Consider the following 19,463-nt stretch of genomic DNA (forward strand, 5'->3'; position numbering starts at 1 on the left):
TCCATACTCTTCTCTTCCCATCTCTCTGGTACAAGTTGATCTTGGTCTCATCTGTCCATAGGATGTTGTTCTAGAACTGTGAAAGCTTATTTAGATGTTGTTTGGCAAACTCTAATCTGGCCTTCCTGTTTTTGAGGCTCACCAATGGTTTACATCTTGGGGTAAACCCTCTGTATTTACTCTGGTGAAGTCTTCTCTTGATTGTTGACTTTGACACACATACACCTACCTCCTGGAGAGTGTTCTTGATCTGGCCAACTGTTGTGAAGGGTGTTTTCTTCACCAGGTAAAGAATTCTTCAGCCATCCACCACAGTTGACACGTGATCACAAAAAGACTAAAACATTCACGCGCCCCCTGTGGTCATAAGGGATAGAGTTTAACCACCTCAATACTGGACACTTTCACCCCCTTTCTGCCGAAGCCATTTTTCTGCTTTCAGCGCTGTCACACTTTGAATGACAATTACGCGGTCATGCAACACTATAACCATATGACATTTTTATAATTTTTTCCCCATAATTAGAGCTTTCATTTGATGGTATTTGATCACCTCTGCGTTTTTTTTTTTTTGCGCTATAAACAAAAGAAGAGTGGCAATTAAAAAAAAACAACAATATTTTTTACTTTTTGCTATAATAAATATCCCCCAACAATATATAAAAAAATTTGACCGTTTTGGCCGATACGTATTCTTCTACATATTTTTGGTAGAAAAAAAAAATTGCAATAAGCGTATATTGATTGGTTTCCGCAAAGGTAATAGTGGCTACAAAATAGGGGATGGATTCATAGCATTTTTTTTTTTTTTTTACTGGTAATGGCGGTAATTATCGTGACTGCAATATTGCAATATTACAGACCACTTTGACCTACAGGTAAGCCTAGATTAAGGCTTACCTGTATTATTTAATTTCAGTGGTTTTAAGATGAGGGGGATTGACGTAGTGATTGATGGAGGTTGAAGGGTGAATCCAACCCAAGCAAATCTAAATTTGCTTCTTTTAGTTCACATCTTTTTTTTTTTTTAACAAAAGAGTTTTTTATTGAAATAAAATAAACAGAGCAAACATACAGTTGCCAGAGAATCGCCATACATAATTCAACATGTTTATACAGCATGGAAGAATGAAGATACATTAGATTACCACGCAAGATGACTGGTCATGCGTTTGTGAGAGAATTTCCCCCACATAGTGGGGTCAACAGACAAGCACATACCAAATGTAATTTTAGAAGCTGCAGTCTGCATAGCCCTCGTCTCCCACCAGCCCCCCTTCGCAGAAGTAATCCTCCCCCTCGGGGGTCACATCTATTATGGAAGCAAGATCCCCCCTGAAGGCACAGGGGCAAGCCCCTGCCATCCTACCGCACAGAGTGTTAGGAGACGAATGGAAAAGGGGGGGAGGCGGGGGGGGGGATGGGCCACACTATACCAAAGCCCCTCATTCATTCGTGGTCCGTGCAAGTAGTCCATCAGGATCCCATTCGGCCCCAAGTACTGTTCACCACCACTCCCACAGATAGTAACCTGGTTTGTAGTATATACTGCCTCCCTAGTCAAGGTCCAAATGTTCCGCTTTCACCCAAGCCGCCCACACCTTGTCAAACTTCCCAGGGCAGTTGCGACCCATGTATGTTAGTTTGTACAGAGGAAGAGCAGCATTAATCAGCATCTTCCACTGTCGTATCGTGGGAGGAGAAGCCTCCCTCCACTTCAGTAGAATTGCTTTCCTGGCGTAAAAGGCTGCAAAGAAAATAAAAAGTTTTTTAGCCAAAGTCGCAGGCAGAGTATCCACTATTCCCAGAAGCAACGGCAAAGGGTCACAGGGTACGCTGATCTTACATACCGTTTTGATTACAGTAACCACCCCCTGCCAGTAAGTTTGCAAGACGGGACAGGACCAGACCACATGGAAGAATGAGCCTTCCTCCACGCCGCATCTGGTGCAGATAGGGCTCCTCTCCGGGTAAATTTTGGCTAAGCGCTGGGGGGAGAAGTAGGCCCTATGCAAAAATTTGAGTTGAATAAACCTGTCTCTAGCCGACACCACCAGGGTGAGGTATTGTTGTATGCCTTCCTCCCAGTCGTCGTCAGCCAGCCCCGGAATATCCGTCTGCCACACCGAGAACAACTGGGAAACCTTAGACGTGTCCAGACCCACCATCAGCGAGTACAGAGCAGACAAGGGCTTAGTCTCATCCGCCGCACTCAGCATTCGCTCTACCTTTGTAGTTTCAAGTGTAATAAGCCCAGGGAATTGTGCCCTGAACGCATGACGCAGCTGGAGAAACCTAAAAAACATCCGATTCGTCAGGCCTTTCCTTTGTTTCAACTCATCGAAGGTGAGTAGTCTGCCCACCGTGACTATGTCCGCAAGCGTCTTAACCTCGAAACGGGCCCATAGGGCCGGGTCAGGTATGGAGTGGAAGTGGGAAAGACGCGGGTTTCCCCATAGTGGAGTACGCGGGGACCAGCAGCCGGGGGTCTGAACTTTGGATCGAACGACCTCCCACACCCTCAGGGTAGTTTTCATCGAGGACGTAACAGCCGGGCTAGATCTTGGCCCCCGATGGATAAGATTGCGTAGTTCGGAGTAGGATCCCAGGAGTGCGGCCTCCAGAGTAGCCGCCGGGTTGGCCGGCTCCTCCGAAAGCCACCACCGGAGTGTGACAAGAACCGCAGCCCAATAATACTTCTGGAAGCAGGGAAGAGCCAGCCCGCCGAGAGTAACCGGCAGCTGCAGGGTAGATCTAGCGATTCTAGGGGTGCCCCCACTCCAGATGAAAGAAGTGATCAGGCCCTCTAGTTTCCTAAAAAACGTATTAGGGATCGGGACTGGAGTTTGTCTAAAAATATATAAAAATTTCGGCAAAACAGTCATTTTGACCAGGTTGACCCTCCCAACCGGAGTGAGGGGAAGTGTCCTCCAAGCAGCACACCTCTGGGTTAGGAGGGACAAAACCGGAGTTAGGTTCAGGGGGATAAACTGGCTCAGGTCCCTATGGACCTCCACTCCCAGGTATCTGAACTGTGACACCCATCGCAGCGGAGTGTCCGTCGGGACCGAGGCCTCCGAAGGTTTTAGCGCGAAAACGACCGATTTCCCCCAATTGATACGGATACCGGAGAATCTGCCAAACGTATCAATAAGTGCCAAGGCCGCCCCCAGAGAACCAGACGAATTCCGCAGATACAACAAGGTATCATCCGCGTACAGGGATAATTTTTCTTCGACCGGGCCTATGGGGATACCCCTCACCTCCGACGAGGAGCGGAGAAGGATTGCCATGGGTTCAATAGCTAGGGCGAAAAGGGCCGGGGAAAGAGGACAGCCCTGTCTTGTGCCCCTGTAGAGGCGGAAGGGCTGGGAGAGCGCAGACCCCGTACGCACCCTGGCAGTGGGCGCACTATATAGGGCCTGTACCCAAGACACAAACCTGGGGCCAAAACCGAACCGACGCAGGACCTCCCACAGATACGTCCACTCGACCGAGTCAAATGCTTTTTCAGCGTCCAGGGAGGCCACCACGTCGGACTCGGTCAACGCCCCCTGAGCCCCCAGCACCGTGTATAACCTACGGAGGTTAATGTCTGTGCCCTTCCCGGGCATGAAACCAGTTTGGTCTTCATGCACCACCGTATGGATAATAGTGTTGAGGCGCCTAGCCAGGATTTTAGCATCTGCATTTAAAAGGGAAATGGGCCTATAAGAGGCACATAGCTCAGGGTCCTTGCCCGGCTTGTGTATCACCACTATGACGGCTTCCGCCATGGAGGGAGGGAGACTGCCTTCCCTAAGAGAAGCCACTATCATGGCGTGGAGTCTAGGGCCAAGAAGTTCCCCGTATTCTTTGTAGAATTCCGGGGGAAGGCCATCCACACCCTGAGTTTTCCCCGACTGTAATTCCCCCAGGGCCTGCTGTACCTCCTCCAGGGATATCCCACCATCAAGGTATGTACGCGCCTCCTCCGTCAGGCTCGGGAAGGTCAACTGTCCCAGAAAGGAGTCCAGCTCCTCCCCGGACCAGTCAGCCCTGGATGAGTATAGTGTCTCATAGTAGGAGGCAAAACAAGCATTTATATTCATTGGGTCAACTTCCACCACCCCACCATCGTTTTTAATCCTGGCAATAGTGGCCGTAGGCTGCTGCTCCCTGGCCAACCAGGCCAGGAGGCGTCCTGTTTCCTCCCCCTGCTCAAAGATGCGCTGCGTCTGGGCTAGTTGTCTCTTCCCCGCCTTAGCCACCCTGATAAGCATGACCTCCCGGTAAGCCGATTGCATATCCGAATACGTGACCGGGTTCTGCGTGGCCACGTACCGGGACTCCAGATCCCGGGCCTTGGCCTCCGCTTCCTCAAGACAGATCACGGCCGCACCTCGCTCACGGGATATGGCAGACTGATAGCACCCCCTAGTGAATGCCTTGAAGGCATCCCACCTGATACTCAGGGACATGGAGTCCTCATTGGATCCCCAGTACTCGGACACGCGCCTAGAGATCTCCGCTGTGACCCTCTCCTCTGAGATCCAATAGCGAGAGAGCCGCCACAGTCTCTCCGAAGGGGGGGTTCGTGTCTGTAGTCGGAGGAGCACAGGCGCATGGTCCGAGATACCCCTGGGAAGGATCTGTACCTCACAAACCTTCGGGAGCAGTCCCCCACTGACATATATTAAATCAATTCGTGACATGGCCCTGAAGGAGGTGGAGTGGCATGTATATACTCTGTCCTCTGGGTATTTCCAGCGCCAGACGTCCGTAAGACCGTACAGGGAAGCCCATCGCTGCAGGGGAGAATCAACGTTATTATCCGAGGCCAGCCTATCCAAAGATGGATTGGGGACCATATTGAAATCCCCTGCAATGATAATGTTGTTCGTGGGGTAGGCAGCCATGATAGGAACCAGGGACTTTAGGAAGGACACCGTGGCAGGGGGCGGTATATAGATGCCCACAATCACCAGCTCCACCGTGTCTACCACTGCGTGGAGAAGTACAAATTTACCTTCAGGGTCTATTCTAACGTCTAGGAGGGTGTAGGCAAGGGACTTGTGGATGAGTATGCTAACCCCCCTGGCATAGTTGGAGTACGCCGCATGGTACGAGTGTCCCACCCACTGTTTCCTCAGGCCCAATACTTTCCTCCCTGTTAGATGGGTCTCCTGAAGGAGGCATATGTGAGGAGAGTATTTCTTAAGGTAGGCCATAACCAGTGATCTCTTTATCTTATCATTCAGCCCGCGGACATTCCACGAAATTAACCTAATGGGAGCCATGGGGGTCGCACTAATACAGGGCGGTCAGATCGGGTATGATAGCGCCACTGTGGGGAAGGGTACCCCATCGACCACACCAAAACAGCCACCTCAAAAGCATTGGGCACCCGGCCCATGCAATCAGCATCGGCCGAAGGAGGCGTCCAAGGCAACATACTGTATGCTATAGTCTGGCAATCACATTGGCAACTCACATGAACATAACAAAGGGAAAAGAACAAATAAACAAAACAACCCAGCCCATCCCCCCCACCCCGCACGTCCGGAAAAAAGACCGGAGTGCATTGACCCCAAACCAACCCCATCAACCAGTAGGAAAGTCTCCTATGGGGACAACTGACAAGGCGACCCGTCCGAAGGCACCGGGAGAGCAAGCTCTCAGCTCACCAGTACCAACAAGGGAGGGCACCACCCCCAGACCTGTGTTAATGGACCGGATAATGTGGATCCACCCAGGGTGTTGTAAAACACATAGAGCCCAGCTTAAAGATAAACCTAGTGCAAGATTATAACTGAAGAATTTGTTGAAAACAGTTCACCTAGGCGACGCTAGGGGCACAAACTTAAACGTTACAACCAGGAGCCGTTAAACAGGCCCCGTGAACCTGGAGGCCTAGGAAAGGCCTCGGCCATCTCCCCCAGCCACCTCTTCATAGCCTAGAGCACCCGATCCCAGACCAACACCCCCCCCTACCGCAAACACAGCCCCATCAGTCCCCCAGGATCAGCAGGTTCGTGGCCATTAGTTCCAGAAGGGAAATCCTTGTAGATATCAAGCCGGGTCATGGGGGGGGAAAGGGGCAGGCGGGGGGGCAGGGGGCCAAACGAACCAGGGGCATAGAGGCACAGTCCTGCCCCGCCACATAGGCGGTAAATGTAAAACTGAGCAACGTTCAGGTGCAGTAAAAATATCAAAGGGAGGTGGCAATAGGGGGATAAGGCAAAGAAGTCATACCATCACAGTTACCGCTGCCTGGGTAGGGTGTCCAGCCAATGCGAGGCATCCTCCGGCGATGTGAAATAACGGGTGGATTCTCCATCGATGACCCGCAGCCGGGCCGGGAACAGCATGCTATATTTCAGGCCTTTGGCGCGAAGTTGGGCCTTGACATGGTCGAATGTTCTGCGGAGCCGTTGAGTGTCAAGGGAGTAATCAGGGAACATCATCAGGCGTGTGTTTTCAAACCGGAGCTCCTCCACCCGTCTAGCCTCCCTCAGCGCCAGATCCCTGTCGCGAAAATTGAGCAGCCGGAAAATGAAGGTGCGCGGGGGGGCCCCCGGCACGGCACGGCCCGGCGGCATCCTGTGGGCCCTCTCGACGACAAAATGTGGAGAGAATTGGGCCTGCGGCAGCAGGTTGCGGAGCATGGTTTCGGTAAACGCCGTCGGGTCCCGGCCCTCAGCCCCCTCCGGGAGGCCCACCACCCGGAGGTTGTTTCTCCTGCTGCGGTTCTCGCTGTCTTCCGCTCTCGATTCCAGGGCCTTAACTCTCACCTGGAGGGTGTGCATGGAGGCTCGCTGATCGCGGATGGAGTCCTCCGAGTCCCCCACTCGCCGCTCCGCCTCCCCCAGACGCTCCCGTATACCGTCCAGGTCTCTCCGCAGGAGCCCGAGGTCCAGCTGTAGGGTGTCGATCTTACCCGTGAGGGTGGTTTGGCATCCCTGTATCGCCAGCATGAGAGCCTGAAAGCGATCCTCCTCCGATGCGCTCGCTGGGGAGGGCGCCGTTTGCGATGCCATGTGCGCGCAGCCTACCGGCGTGTGTGTCTGCTGCGGCCGGGGACTCGCCTTAGCTGTGGAGCTGCCTCTCCGTCCGGAACCGGATTTGCCTCTACGCATACCCGGGGGCACCGGCTGCCAGTCAGGGTAAAGATATTTGGTGGATCCTGTAAAGTAACGGGGGATCAGGTCTCAGAGAGCGGAGCTCCTCTCAACACGTCCGTCTAGGTCGCCATTTTGGCCACGCCCCTTAGTTCACATCTTTAGTGATTCTCTTTGTTTGGCCACTGGCAACCATAATAATCAGTGTGGTGTACATGAAACGATTATATGCTCATGGCCATTATGAGTAAATGGCTTTAGATTTTTTCACTTATAAAACCATATCCGTAGTAAAGAGATTCCATGTTAAAATGGAACACACAGTCCTGGACTGAAAAGTTAAACGTCAGCTGTCATGATTCTGAATACCACTGATTTCAAATCTATAAGAATTTTATTAATGTGACACATATTCCATAGAAATTACATCACACAGTTATGAATCATCCACAAATCAAGGTAACATGGCAATTACTTCATTTGACCTGTCAAAGCACTGCTGCGGTTTTAGATAACCGCTTTTCCTTTGGTTATTATCTTACAATAATGGAGCACTGTTTAAAATCAAGACTATAAGAGACAAAATCACCAATATTCTTACATTTATATTTTATGTTACTTTGTTGTTGTGAGCGAGAGTAGTACCTAAAGTAAATGTTAAAGTGTTTTTACAGGAACAGTCATCAAATAGGGGTATCCACAACACACGTTGTTGAAAATCATTTCACTTTTTTCAGAGACAATTTTAGTAACAGAAGTACATTTAGGCTGCAATGCTTTTTTGATGGCTTTTTAGTGTTTTTAGCTGTTAATCTCTGGTATAACTAAAAAATAGGCTACTGTTTTAAAATGAGAAAAAAATGGATTTAATCAGAAATATTCAAATGAGTTCTGATGGCATAGCTGATTATATCTCGAAATCTCTATTGCTGGCAAATTAGACTTAATTTCCTAAACCGAGAGCTGCTAATATGCAAATAAGATGTTTAAAGCTAAAATCCAAAATAATTACTTGTGTGTGCCTGACCAGTTTAAGACTGTTGGGAGTCAGCGGGTCTCCACCCAACCCACCAAGCTACATTATATATCCAAAGGGTGAAAACCTGATGATCACATCTAAATTGGCTTTTTGCATATCCCATTCCCAAGCCATGAGTATTAATTAGAGCTGCACGATTCTGGAAAAAATTAGAATCACAATTTTTTTGCTTAGAATAAAGATCACGATTCTCAAAAACGTTTTTATTTAGAGATCGAGAGAGAGAGAGATTCCAGCAGTACTGTATTTAAAAGGTGAGCATTTTCATATTGCCATACTTTTACAGATGAGAGACTCTGCTGATTCTTAAAAATAGACAGTAAATATTAGCAGCTCACATTTCAGTAGATAAAAAAATTGGCAGTGTCACTCATGTACATGCTTGTGGGAGCAAGGGTGCGCTGTCCCCGGGACCTCTGTGGGAAGAAGAAACGTGATACTGCCCATCTACAGCATCACCATCACTTTCTTTGCTGACTTCAGTTCCGGTATCTCCTCCATTTACGTTCCACGCTGGCCGCAATAGTGTAAAACCATAGATAAAAATGTATTTAAAAAGACAAAAACACAATTACATGAAAGCAGTGTTATAATGGCATGTCAGATTATAGCTCCGGCCGGAAGCAATCCAAAAAACCCGTACACATAGGTGTGGAATGGTGCAATAAATGGGGGGTGATCCGGTGTAGCACACGTTCCGCCCGACCGGTTTCGCGAAATATCGCTTCCTCTTGGGGCACGGGTGACACACCACATCAACCCCCCTTAAATAACAAACACTGTATGTGTGTGTGTAAACAGCGCCACGGGGCGCATGCGCGCAACCAAGCCTCAATCTGGCCTGAATCAACACCCAAAGCGCATGCGCCAGCCCCCCGGGAGACGCAACACTAAAACAAAACGGTGTTTAAATAACTCCACCCACCGCAGGTGGTGGAGCGGAGACGTACTGCCGCGGGATGCCAATAAAAACACCCGCTGGAAATCCGGTAAGCGGATTTAATACTCATATGGTGGAGGATCACTCTCTATGGGATTGTCACTACAAGTTTATGATCAACATTTGTGGACTCTGGCTCTTCCTCCCTTCTTTTCTTCATCACACTGGTGATTAAAATCCATGCTGTCCCTTTAAAAGACTTTATTGTTCACTTTTCACCAATCATGGACGATTAAATGTGTTCCCTGGGAGTGCTTGCTAACTGTGTGGGGGATGGACTGACTGGGCAAAGACAGAGATCCGTGTTCCTGCTTAGCAGCTCTGACAGAACAGCGATCTGCCTTGTTTACATAGGCAGACCGCGGTTCTGTCTGCCTCAGGAATGATCAGCGGGTCCCGGGGGAACATCGGATCCACCAGACTGCTGAACGGCTCCCGCTGTGTCCAATTACAGTGGGAGCATGTCACCGGCACCGAGCGCACGCTTGCCCCAGACTCGGCTTTTGCCACAGTAAATGTACGTGGAGCCATCCTTAACCACTTCAGCACCGGGCCTATTCTGGCACTTCTCTCCTTCATGTAAAAAAAAATTTGGGTAGAAAATAAGTCAGAACCCCCAAACATTATATATTTTTTTCTAGCAGACACCCTAGGAAATAAAATGGCGGTCATTGCATCTTTTTATCTCGCACAGTATTTGCACAATCATTTTTCAAACGCCTTTTTTGGGAAAAATGAATTTCATGAATTAAAAAATAACAAAACAGTAAAGTTAGCCCAATTTTTTTTTATAATGTGAAAGATGATGTTACGCCGAGTAAATCGATACCTAACATGTCACGCTTTAAAATTGCGCACACTCATGGAATGGAGCCAAACTTTGGTACTTAAAAATCTCTATAGGCGACGCTTGAATTTTTTTTACAGGTTACTATTTTCAAGTTACAGAGGAGATCTAGTGCTACAATTGTTACACATGCTCTAACACACACGGCGACACCTCACATGTGGGGTTTAAACGGCGTTTACATATGTGGGCAGGACTTGCATGCGTGTTCACTTTTGAGTGCGAGCTACCGGGGACAGGGGCGATTTAAATGTTTTTTTTTTACTTATTTAATTTTTTTGATCACTTTTATTCCTATCACAAGGAATGTAAACATCCCTTGTAATAGGAATATATTGTGACAGATCAATAAGACCCCACATATTTCCTCCAGGCTGAAAGCATTAGATTGGGGAAAAAAAATTCACTGATCTCATGCTTTCAGCCGCGATTGCGGCTTTGTTTACCTCCGACGGTCATAGAGATGACTGGAAATCTCTATCAGCGTGAGCCAGCGCTGGCCGATTCATTCTCTGGACCCACACACGGTCCATGTTCATCCGATCCCCCATAGGGGAGAGCGGAGAAAAGACAGGGCGGTCCCTGCACAGTGTGCGGAGACCGCCCTGTCATCCAACGGTTTAGCGGGGATTTACGGAGCGATCCCCGCTGAGTTTACGGACACACGGAGGCGGATCATTACTGATCTGCCCCGTGTGAAAGGGCCCTTATGGTGCGAAGAATCGCTGGCTACAAACAATGATATCTGAATGATGCCTGTAGCTGCAGGCATCATTCAGATATCACCGAACAAAGTCGAGGACGTCATATAACGTCCTCGGTGTAGAAGTGGTTAAGCGGTTAAAACATATGTTTGAGGTTTCTATCTTCTAGCAATTTTGTTTTTACATGTAATCAAAAAGTGGCAGAAAATGCCTGACCTTCAAGTGGTTAACCACCTTGGCGGTATTCCCGTGTCTGGCTCGGGGTAAGATTTCAATACCAAAAGCGGTATCCCCGAGCCAGACTCGGGGCCGCCTTGCAGTATCCACATGCACAAGTTACTTACCTTGTCCCTGGATCCTGCAAAGCATCCCCGCTGTGTGAGCGAGCGGCGTCCTTGCTCGATTCACACAGTGCCTGTGTGCCGCCGATCTCCGTTCCCTGCGACGTTACGATGCACGGGGGCAGAGAACGCCGCCAAATTCAAAAAAGTAAATAAACACATTACATACAGTATACTGTATGTAAAAAATACACACCCCCTTTGTCCCTAGTGGTCTGCCCAGTGTTCTGCATGTTCTTTTATAAAATAAAAACTGTTCTTTCTGCCTGCAAACTGTAGATTGTCCATAGCAACCAAAAGTGTCTCTTTATGTCAAAAGAGCAGCTAGAAAACAGCGATAATAAATTATAATCACTTGCAGAATTGAGCGATAGCGATTTGTGGGGAAATTCGTCATAAAAAAATAAAAGTAATGACAGCGACAATTCAGCAACTGAGCAAATGTCAGTGTTTTTGATTTGATGACATTATTGAATAATTTTTATTATAATGACATTATTATTTGTTATAATTATTTATAGTTATTTATTATATTATAATTTATGATTTTGTGTTTCAAACTTTATCATACCTGGGATGTCTAGTAGACTCTTGTTTGGACAGATTTAAATGGGTTATTCCTAAGAATTGCAGGCCTACAATGTAAACGCCAAATTTCCTTGCAAAATAATTGTACCGCTTTTGGTACAAAATTCCAGACATAATCATACCGCCAGGGAGGTTAAAGTGATTGTAAACAATCAACCTTGTAGAACAACCCATTCAGTTTAAAATTGAAATGAAGGCAAAACATTTTTGTATAGATGTAAAAAAAACATTCTAAAAAATTTATTTTCCCCTTTTTTATAAGTGATATGGGGAGGAGAAGCAGCAGCACACTGAGATTCTCAGTGAATGGCTGTGCAGCAGGGGCATGTCAGGAAAAGTCTGCTCATTGGAGGAGAGCAGGCTGAATTCCCAGCATAGCTAGAGAACTGACCACAGTGTGCTCTCCTGCTTAGTGTGGTCAGTTTTTAATAGAAAAGCAGAGGGACTACCAGGAGCATCAGGTACTTCACATCAAGGACGCAATACAAAGAGAACAGGAGACTTCTGCATACAAGTACATGATACATCAGGCACATATCAGGAATATGAAATGTTGGGGTAACAAACGCTTTAAACACGCAACGTTTTTCTCATACTAATTGGCCTTTCAATGGATTACTTATGAGAACATTCTTTTGAATTTGTTTTACATATCCGTCAGTTCACAAATATAAAATGACAAAATGCTAAATAAAGAACATAATATAACTGCACAATTAAAGAGTTTACTAGTATACCAGTGCTTGAATGTAGAGTGATTGACTGCAGATGAAATGTGTGTGTATTGGAAGTCATACTAAGCACTTATCTGGGGATATGTTTATCTCAACATCATGTCAGAAGTGATATACCTGCTGCTATGAAGTCTATTAGGCTGGTCATAGGTGGGCAAGTGTCTCCAGAACTTACTACGATTGATATTTTGCATCCTCCGCAGAAGATTGAAGGGGCCCCATTCACAGGGAGATTTCTAAGGAATTGAAAAATCTCTTTACATGTCTCTGGCAGCTCATTATTGCTCTTTCACGGTTCAGAAAGTACCTGGTAATCAAATAGGAAACAAAATTAGGTGTAATCATTCAACTGTCTATGGCCAGCCTTGGTTAATTAAAGGTTGCTTTTTATTGTAAATGTTAACAGATGTAAGTTTTGTCATTTCTGTGTCTTATATAATTTCTGTGTCTTATATAAAAAACAGGCTAATCATTAAAAGTAAGGGGCGGGAGTAATCTGGGATAATGAGTAAGGTGGGCATGGCTAAAGCCTCGTACACAGGACCGAGGAACTCGACGGGCGAAACACATCGTTTTCCTCGTCGAGTTCCTTGTTAGGCTGTCGAGGAACTCGACAAGGTAAGTTTCTCCATTCCCGTCGAGGAAATAGAGAACTTGCTCTCTTTTTGGCTCGTCGAGTTTCTCCACAGTTTCCTCGACGAAAATGTACACACGACCGGTTTCCTCGGCAAAAAAATATCTCCCAGCAAGTTTCTTGCTGGTTTTTGCCTAGAAACTCGGTCATGTGTACGAGGCCTGAGGGTGAAAAAGAGCCAATCTGCCGTGACATTGCCTGTATGTTTTTTGCTGTTTTGCAGTCCCACAGACTGGGACTGCCATATCATTGTCACCAGGGAAACCTTTACCAATTAGGCCTCATGCACACTGGAAGTTTCTGGACTTTTGATCAGCGTTATTTTTCGTGACTGCGACATTATGGCGGACACATCGGACAATTTTGACACATTTTTGGGACCATTGTCATTTTTACAGCAAAAAGTGCTATAAAAATGCATTGATTACTGTCAAAATGACAATTATAGTTTAGGAGTTAACCACTAGGGGGCGCTGTAGGGGTTAAGTGTGACCTCATATGTGTTTCTAACTGTAGAAGGGGTGGGGCTGGACATGTGACATCATTGATTGTCTTTCCCTATATCAGGGAACAGACGATCAATGACACTGCCACTGTGAAGAACGGGGAAGGTGTGTTTACACACACCTCTCCCCGTTCTTCAGCTCCTGTGACCAATCGCGGGACACCAGCGGCGATCGGGTCCGCGAGTCCCGTGGCCGCGGAGCTTCGGACCGGGTCGCGTGCACGCGCAGGTGGCACATGCGACCCACGGCTGGGCTCTTAAAGGCGACGTACATGTACGTGCCTGTGCCGAGCCGTGCCATTCTGCCGACGTATATTGCCGTTAGGCGGTCCTTAAGTGGTTAAAGACCTGCCTTAAATTGTCAGAAAACATAGATATTAGGCGCCCTTGCCTAAGTAGTTTGTTTAATTTTATGTTTGGCTGTTAACCATTTTTTTTTATGTGGGGTGACTGGGTCTAGCTATGAAGCTGAACTACATGCACAAGAAATGTAATTTACGTAATTATACTCCTCAACAGCCAAAGGATATAAATCCACTTTGTGTGCACCAAATACCTTTGCAAATTAAAGTGGTTGTAAAGGCAGAAGGTTTTTTTACCTTAATGCATTTATATGCATTACGATAAAAAGTGTTAAAGAAATCAAAAAAAAATTCATACCGCGGTCCAACAACCATATATAAATACATAAACAGAAAGCGTGCTTAAAAGCATATGTGAATTCGTAAATACACAAATTAAAAATACGTGCTGAAACACTTATGTGAGATGACCACATGAAACAAAATGTCTATATGCAAATAAATAAAATGTCCGTGGACCACCACAAGAATCTTCAATTTACATGAGTGATGAGAATCCTTTCAAGCTGGGTGAGATAAATTAGCGTCTTCCACCACCACCAAGCAAACAATGTACTCACCAGACCAATTTGACACCCATTAGATGTAGGCAAACCAAGTGTAGGAATATGCCTTCTGAAGAGGGACCGGCCCGTGGCACGATGAGCTCCAGCGGTTGATCATATGTTAAAAAAGCAAGAAGGGGCTCCTCATAGTGTAGTATATAAAAAAGTTTTATTCCATACAAAGCATCGATATAAAAACAGTTAAAACTATTTGCCCAATTCAAACCATGTTAGTTTGCGTTCCAACTAACGGAAGTGGCGTATCATGTGCCCTACGACCTAGCATCCCATTCCAGCACCCCGAATACTTACCTGAGCCTCATCTCTATCCAGCAATGTTCGTGAGTCCCTCGGTCATCCAGGACTCTCATTCCTGATTGACTGAGACAATTGCTCCCGCTGCTCTAAATCAAAGTCAGTTAACTAATTAGGAGAGAGAGGGGGTGGGGCCGAACTGCAGCTCTGTGTCTGAATGAACACATGGAGCTGCAGCTTGGCTTGGGTGCCCCCATAGCAAGCTGCTTGCTGTGGGGGCACTCGACACGAGGGAGGGGTCAGAAGTGCAGAAGAGGGACCCGAGAAGAGGAGGATCTGGGCTGCTCTGTGCAAATCCACTTCACAGGACAGGTAAGTATAACATGTTTGTCATTTAAAAAAAAAAAAAAAAGACTTTACAATCATTTTAACTTTATTCTTGTAAAAGTGGAAGCAACATCATCACTGTGCTGCACATAGTCTGTGCAGAGAGCAAAGCTGTGGGGGACCCAGCAGGGAAAGCCACTACATGCCACCTACAAAAAAACTACAGGTGGGGGTGAAGACAAGACCAGTTGCCCTGCACAAAAAAAGAGCAGTACTGTGTTTCCCCCGAAAATAAGACCTACCCTGAAAATAAGACCTAGCAGGGTTTTTTTCAGGAGAGCTGATTGGATAATGGAGGTCAGCAGAGCTTTCCCTCATTTGCCAAGCTCTGGAGCAACTGCACTTGCAACGTGCATAGTCTATTTGCCTTTAGTTATTCATCCCCGATATTTTCTTATACTAGAGTTCTGCGTTAAAACTATTGCAAATATATTTCAGTTTCCATTGTCTTCTTTCCCCCTTGACTCTTATCTTGCTTTTCTCTCACACAAATTAACAGTTTTTAAAAATCGTAACTCTTTGATTCCACATCTATAATAATAAAATAATAATAGATAAATGTAAAAATAGACCCCTGGTAAAAATCTGTAAGAACTGGCTAAACTCTGTCTTAGTATATCCTATTCTATTCTTTATAGTATCATGGGGGGGGGGGGGGGGGGCACTGAAAACATCAAGTCACTGGGCTCATCTCTCATGTTTTTGACATTTCCTTGCTCTATTCCTTTCTTAGAGCTCATTGTCTCAGAGAACCAGAAGTTTTTCATTGCTTCCCATTGGAACATCCAATTCTTCATCCCCTGGGAGCCAGAGGCATGTCGCACCAAGCGGCCCCAGTGTTGTCACCATCACACATCACAAGTCACCTGCAGCTGCCAGAAGATCCAAGAACCAGAATCCTACCCATCTACATCAAGTCAAAGAGGTCAGACAACTGATTTCCATGTTTTCTAACAAACATATTTCTTTAAAGAACAGCTACCTATTATAGTGATATCATTACAGCTTTTTCATAACCATTCATTATGTTCATTGTCACCATTGAGTCAAACAGAAAGTCAAAGACTCAGTGCCTCCATTGTACCAGTTGAGTTTTGATTTAACCACTTCAATGCAGGGCATTTTCACCCCCTTCCTGCCCAGGCCAATTTTCAGCTTTCAGCGCTGTAACATTTTGAATGAAAATTGCGCGGTGATACAACACTTTACTCAAATTTATCTTTCTTTTCCCCACAAATAGGGCTTTCTTTTGGTGCTTTTTGATCATCTCTGTGTTTTTTATTTTTTGCGCTATGAGCAGTAAATTTAGAAAAAAACACTATTTTTGACTTTTTGCTATAATAAATATACCAATAAAAAATAATAAAAAAATAATATTCTATTTTTTTTTCTCAGTTTAGGCCGATATGTATTCTTCTACGTATTTTTGGTAATTTTTTTTTGCAATAAGCATATATTGATTGGTTTGCGCAGAAGTTTTAGCGCCTACAAAATAGGTCATTGATTTATGGCATTTTTATTATTATTTTTTTACTAGTGATCTGCGATTTTTATCATGACTGTGACATTGCGGCGACTGATCGGACAATTTTTTTACACTATTTTGGGCGATCAGTCCTATAAATATGCACTGATTACTGTATAAATGTCACTGGCAGGGAAGGAGTCAACACTAGGGGGGGACCAAGGGGTTAAATGTTTTACCTAGGAATTGATTCTAACTGTGGGGTATAAGACTCACTAGGGGAGGAGACCAATCAGTGTTCCTATATACTAGGAACACAGGAATACATGATCTGTCTCCTTTCCCCTGTTTACACACACAGATCCATGTTCTTGCTTTGTCACAATCGATTGCGGGTGCCCGGCGGATATCACAGCCGCTGAGCACGCTCATCGGCTCCTCTGTGATTTGGCGTCACGTGTACTGCACCCCCTATACTGCCAGGAAGCTGAGGACGTCATATAACACCCACCCAGGATGTGAGATTCTGTATGCGGACGTCATATGACTATGGGTGGGTATTAAAGTGGTTAATGTATCATCAGATCTCACAAATTGGCATAAATCTAGATTACAATTTCACTAAGCCATTTGTGCATGGGTCCATGTTCCAAACAACAATTTAGAGCAAAAAAATGCAGCAGATTGCAACGTTCTGGAGCCACACAGGACCCCTTATTCTCAATGTTGACAACATATTTTATTTGAAAGTAAGGTGAGAAAGCTGTGAAATAAGGTTATTGCGCAAAATCTATAAAACACATACTAATATTGTGATAAAAAATTCTTATAAATCGTGCAACGTGGAAAAGGTAAATGAATACATCAAAATATAAAAAGACATAAAGTCCCCAGATGAAGACACGTGATGGTGTCGTAACGTGTAGGGATTGGCCGTGGGCAGACGTACACCCGTGACACGAGACTGCGCAGAGGACGCCACTGTTCATTCATTTTTATATGCACTTGTTTTATTTATTTGATGTAAGCGTATTTACACGCGCAATAAACATTCCCCAAGTTTTAAATTACTACACCATTGGAGGCCCTCTCTTTTGTTCCTCTTGTTTCCTGATACAGAGATCATACAGGTAACAACAGAGGAGACGGGTTAAGGCTGTTTGCTATCCGGACGGAGAGACACCAGGAAAGTGTGTGTGTGGAATGGTCTATGCAGGTGGAGATATCTAATACCGTACTGCTTACTTTATTCAGTTGTGAGGTGAGAGTTCTGGGAGACCAGATTGACGTTTCTTGGTGCAGTTTCTCACATCTTTCTGGGATTGGTGGACACTCATTCTTCTCCTTTTAGCAGTAATTGACTGCCACTTCACTTATGGACTTTACTTTATGTCTTTTTATATTTTGATGTATTCATTTACCTTTTCCACTTTGCACGATTTATAAGAATTTTTGATCACAATATTAGTATGTGTTTTATAGATTTTGCGCAATAACCTTATTTCACATATTTACTCATTGCTGTTTTGTAAACACTGCAAGTTGTTGCTGCAATTTCATCACTGTATACTGGAAGATTTTATTTATTCACCACTGAGTAGCGCGAAAGACATTACACAACAAGGTGAGAAAGCTATCTCACCTGGTTAACAAAAAAAAGAAAAATTTAGTTTAGGTGTAAAATGACTGAATATAAATCGAATCCTGAATGCATGCAATTAATTAGGTACTGCAAAAGACAAAGCTATCTGGCAAACATCTGTATTAATATGTACTATATCTCTAGTTTATCAAAGGTCCTCTATTGCACACATCAACAACCCCAAACCTCCCATCTTTTCTTCACACCCCAGTGCAATTTGCATGTCATAGGCCTCGTACACACGACCGAGAAACTCGTCGTAAAAGAAACATTGTTTTCCTTGACGAGTTCCTTGTCAGGCTTGTCGAGAATCTTGTCAAGCTTTCTTTGCGTACACACTGTCAAGACAAAATCTCGTCGTTCTCAAACGCGGTGACGTACAACACGTACAACGGCACTATAAAGGGGACGTTTGATTCTACTGGTGCCACCCTTGGGGCTGCTTTTACTAATCTCATTTTACTGCGTGTTAGTAAAAGTTTGGTGAGAGACGATTCACGCTTTTCAGTCTGTTACAGCATGACGAATGTGCTATCTCTATTACGAATGCTACTTTTACCGAAGGTGCGCTCCCGTCCCATACTTTATTTTGAGCATGCGCGGGTTTCTAAACATACACACAAAGGTGTTTCTCATCGTAAACCAGCCCGACAAGAAACCCGGTGAGGAAATTAAGACTCCCGACGAGAAAATAGAGAACTTGTTCTCTTTTTTTCTCAGCGAGATCCACAACAGTTTTCTCGATGAAAAACATACACACGGCCGTTTTCCTCTGCAAAAAAGCTCTGCCACCAAGTTTCTTGATGGATTTTGTCGAGGAAAACGGTCGTGTGTACGAGGCCTTAGATGAATTGCAGGATGTGGACATGGCACAAGCAAGCTGAAGTTGAGATTTGCATACCTCCAGAGGAGCCTGGGTCTGCTCTGCAGGAGAGAAAATTAGAAAGTTATCAGTATGTACTGGCATTCTGTGGTATCTTCAAATGTATTGCTCTTCACTTGTTTCCAGCAAAATAACTGCTAATCCTTGCAGGCTTTGTAGATATCCAAAGGCCAGATAACTAGATATAAACAAAACACTAGTCCATATAGGGCTACCTTTAATTGATGAAAAGTAACATTTTGGATCAAGACATATCAACAGAAGCACGGCTTTATTTGGAGCATTATGTCAGCTCAAAAGAGCTCCGTCCGTTCTCACAGTCATGAAGAAAGCGTGGAAGGCCAGGTGGAAAAGCAACTGGAGAGAACACTAACAAGATAATTCCAAGGAAGAGGCACAACAAAGCATCCCTCTATAGTGAAGGATGTAGGGACTGATTCTTCCCCGCCTGGCCCTCCACCGACTTCTCATTGTGGCTACACAGTGAGAGCA

General features: G+C 45.4%; 1 protein-coding gene across 1 annotated transcript in view; it reads left to right on the forward strand.

Annotated features, from left to right (window-relative positions):
- OSBPL10 (oxysterol binding protein like 10) overlaps positions 1-19,463 on the forward strand; it is a 592,524-nt gene that overhangs the window by 227,983 nt on the left and 345,078 nt on the right. The window contains exon 4 of the mRNA XM_040353085.1: positions 15,715-15,906. Within this exon, the coding sequence (XP_040209019.1) occupies positions 15,715-15,906 (192 nt within the window). The remainder of the gene's footprint in view (positions 1-15,714; positions 15,907-19,463) is intronic.

Source organism: Rana temporaria, chromosome 5, assembly GCF_905171775.1.
Source record: "Rana temporaria chromosome 5, aRanTem1.1, whole genome shotgun sequence".
Taxonomy (NCBI): domain Eukaryota; kingdom Metazoa; phylum Chordata; class Amphibia; order Anura; family Ranidae; genus Rana; species Rana temporaria.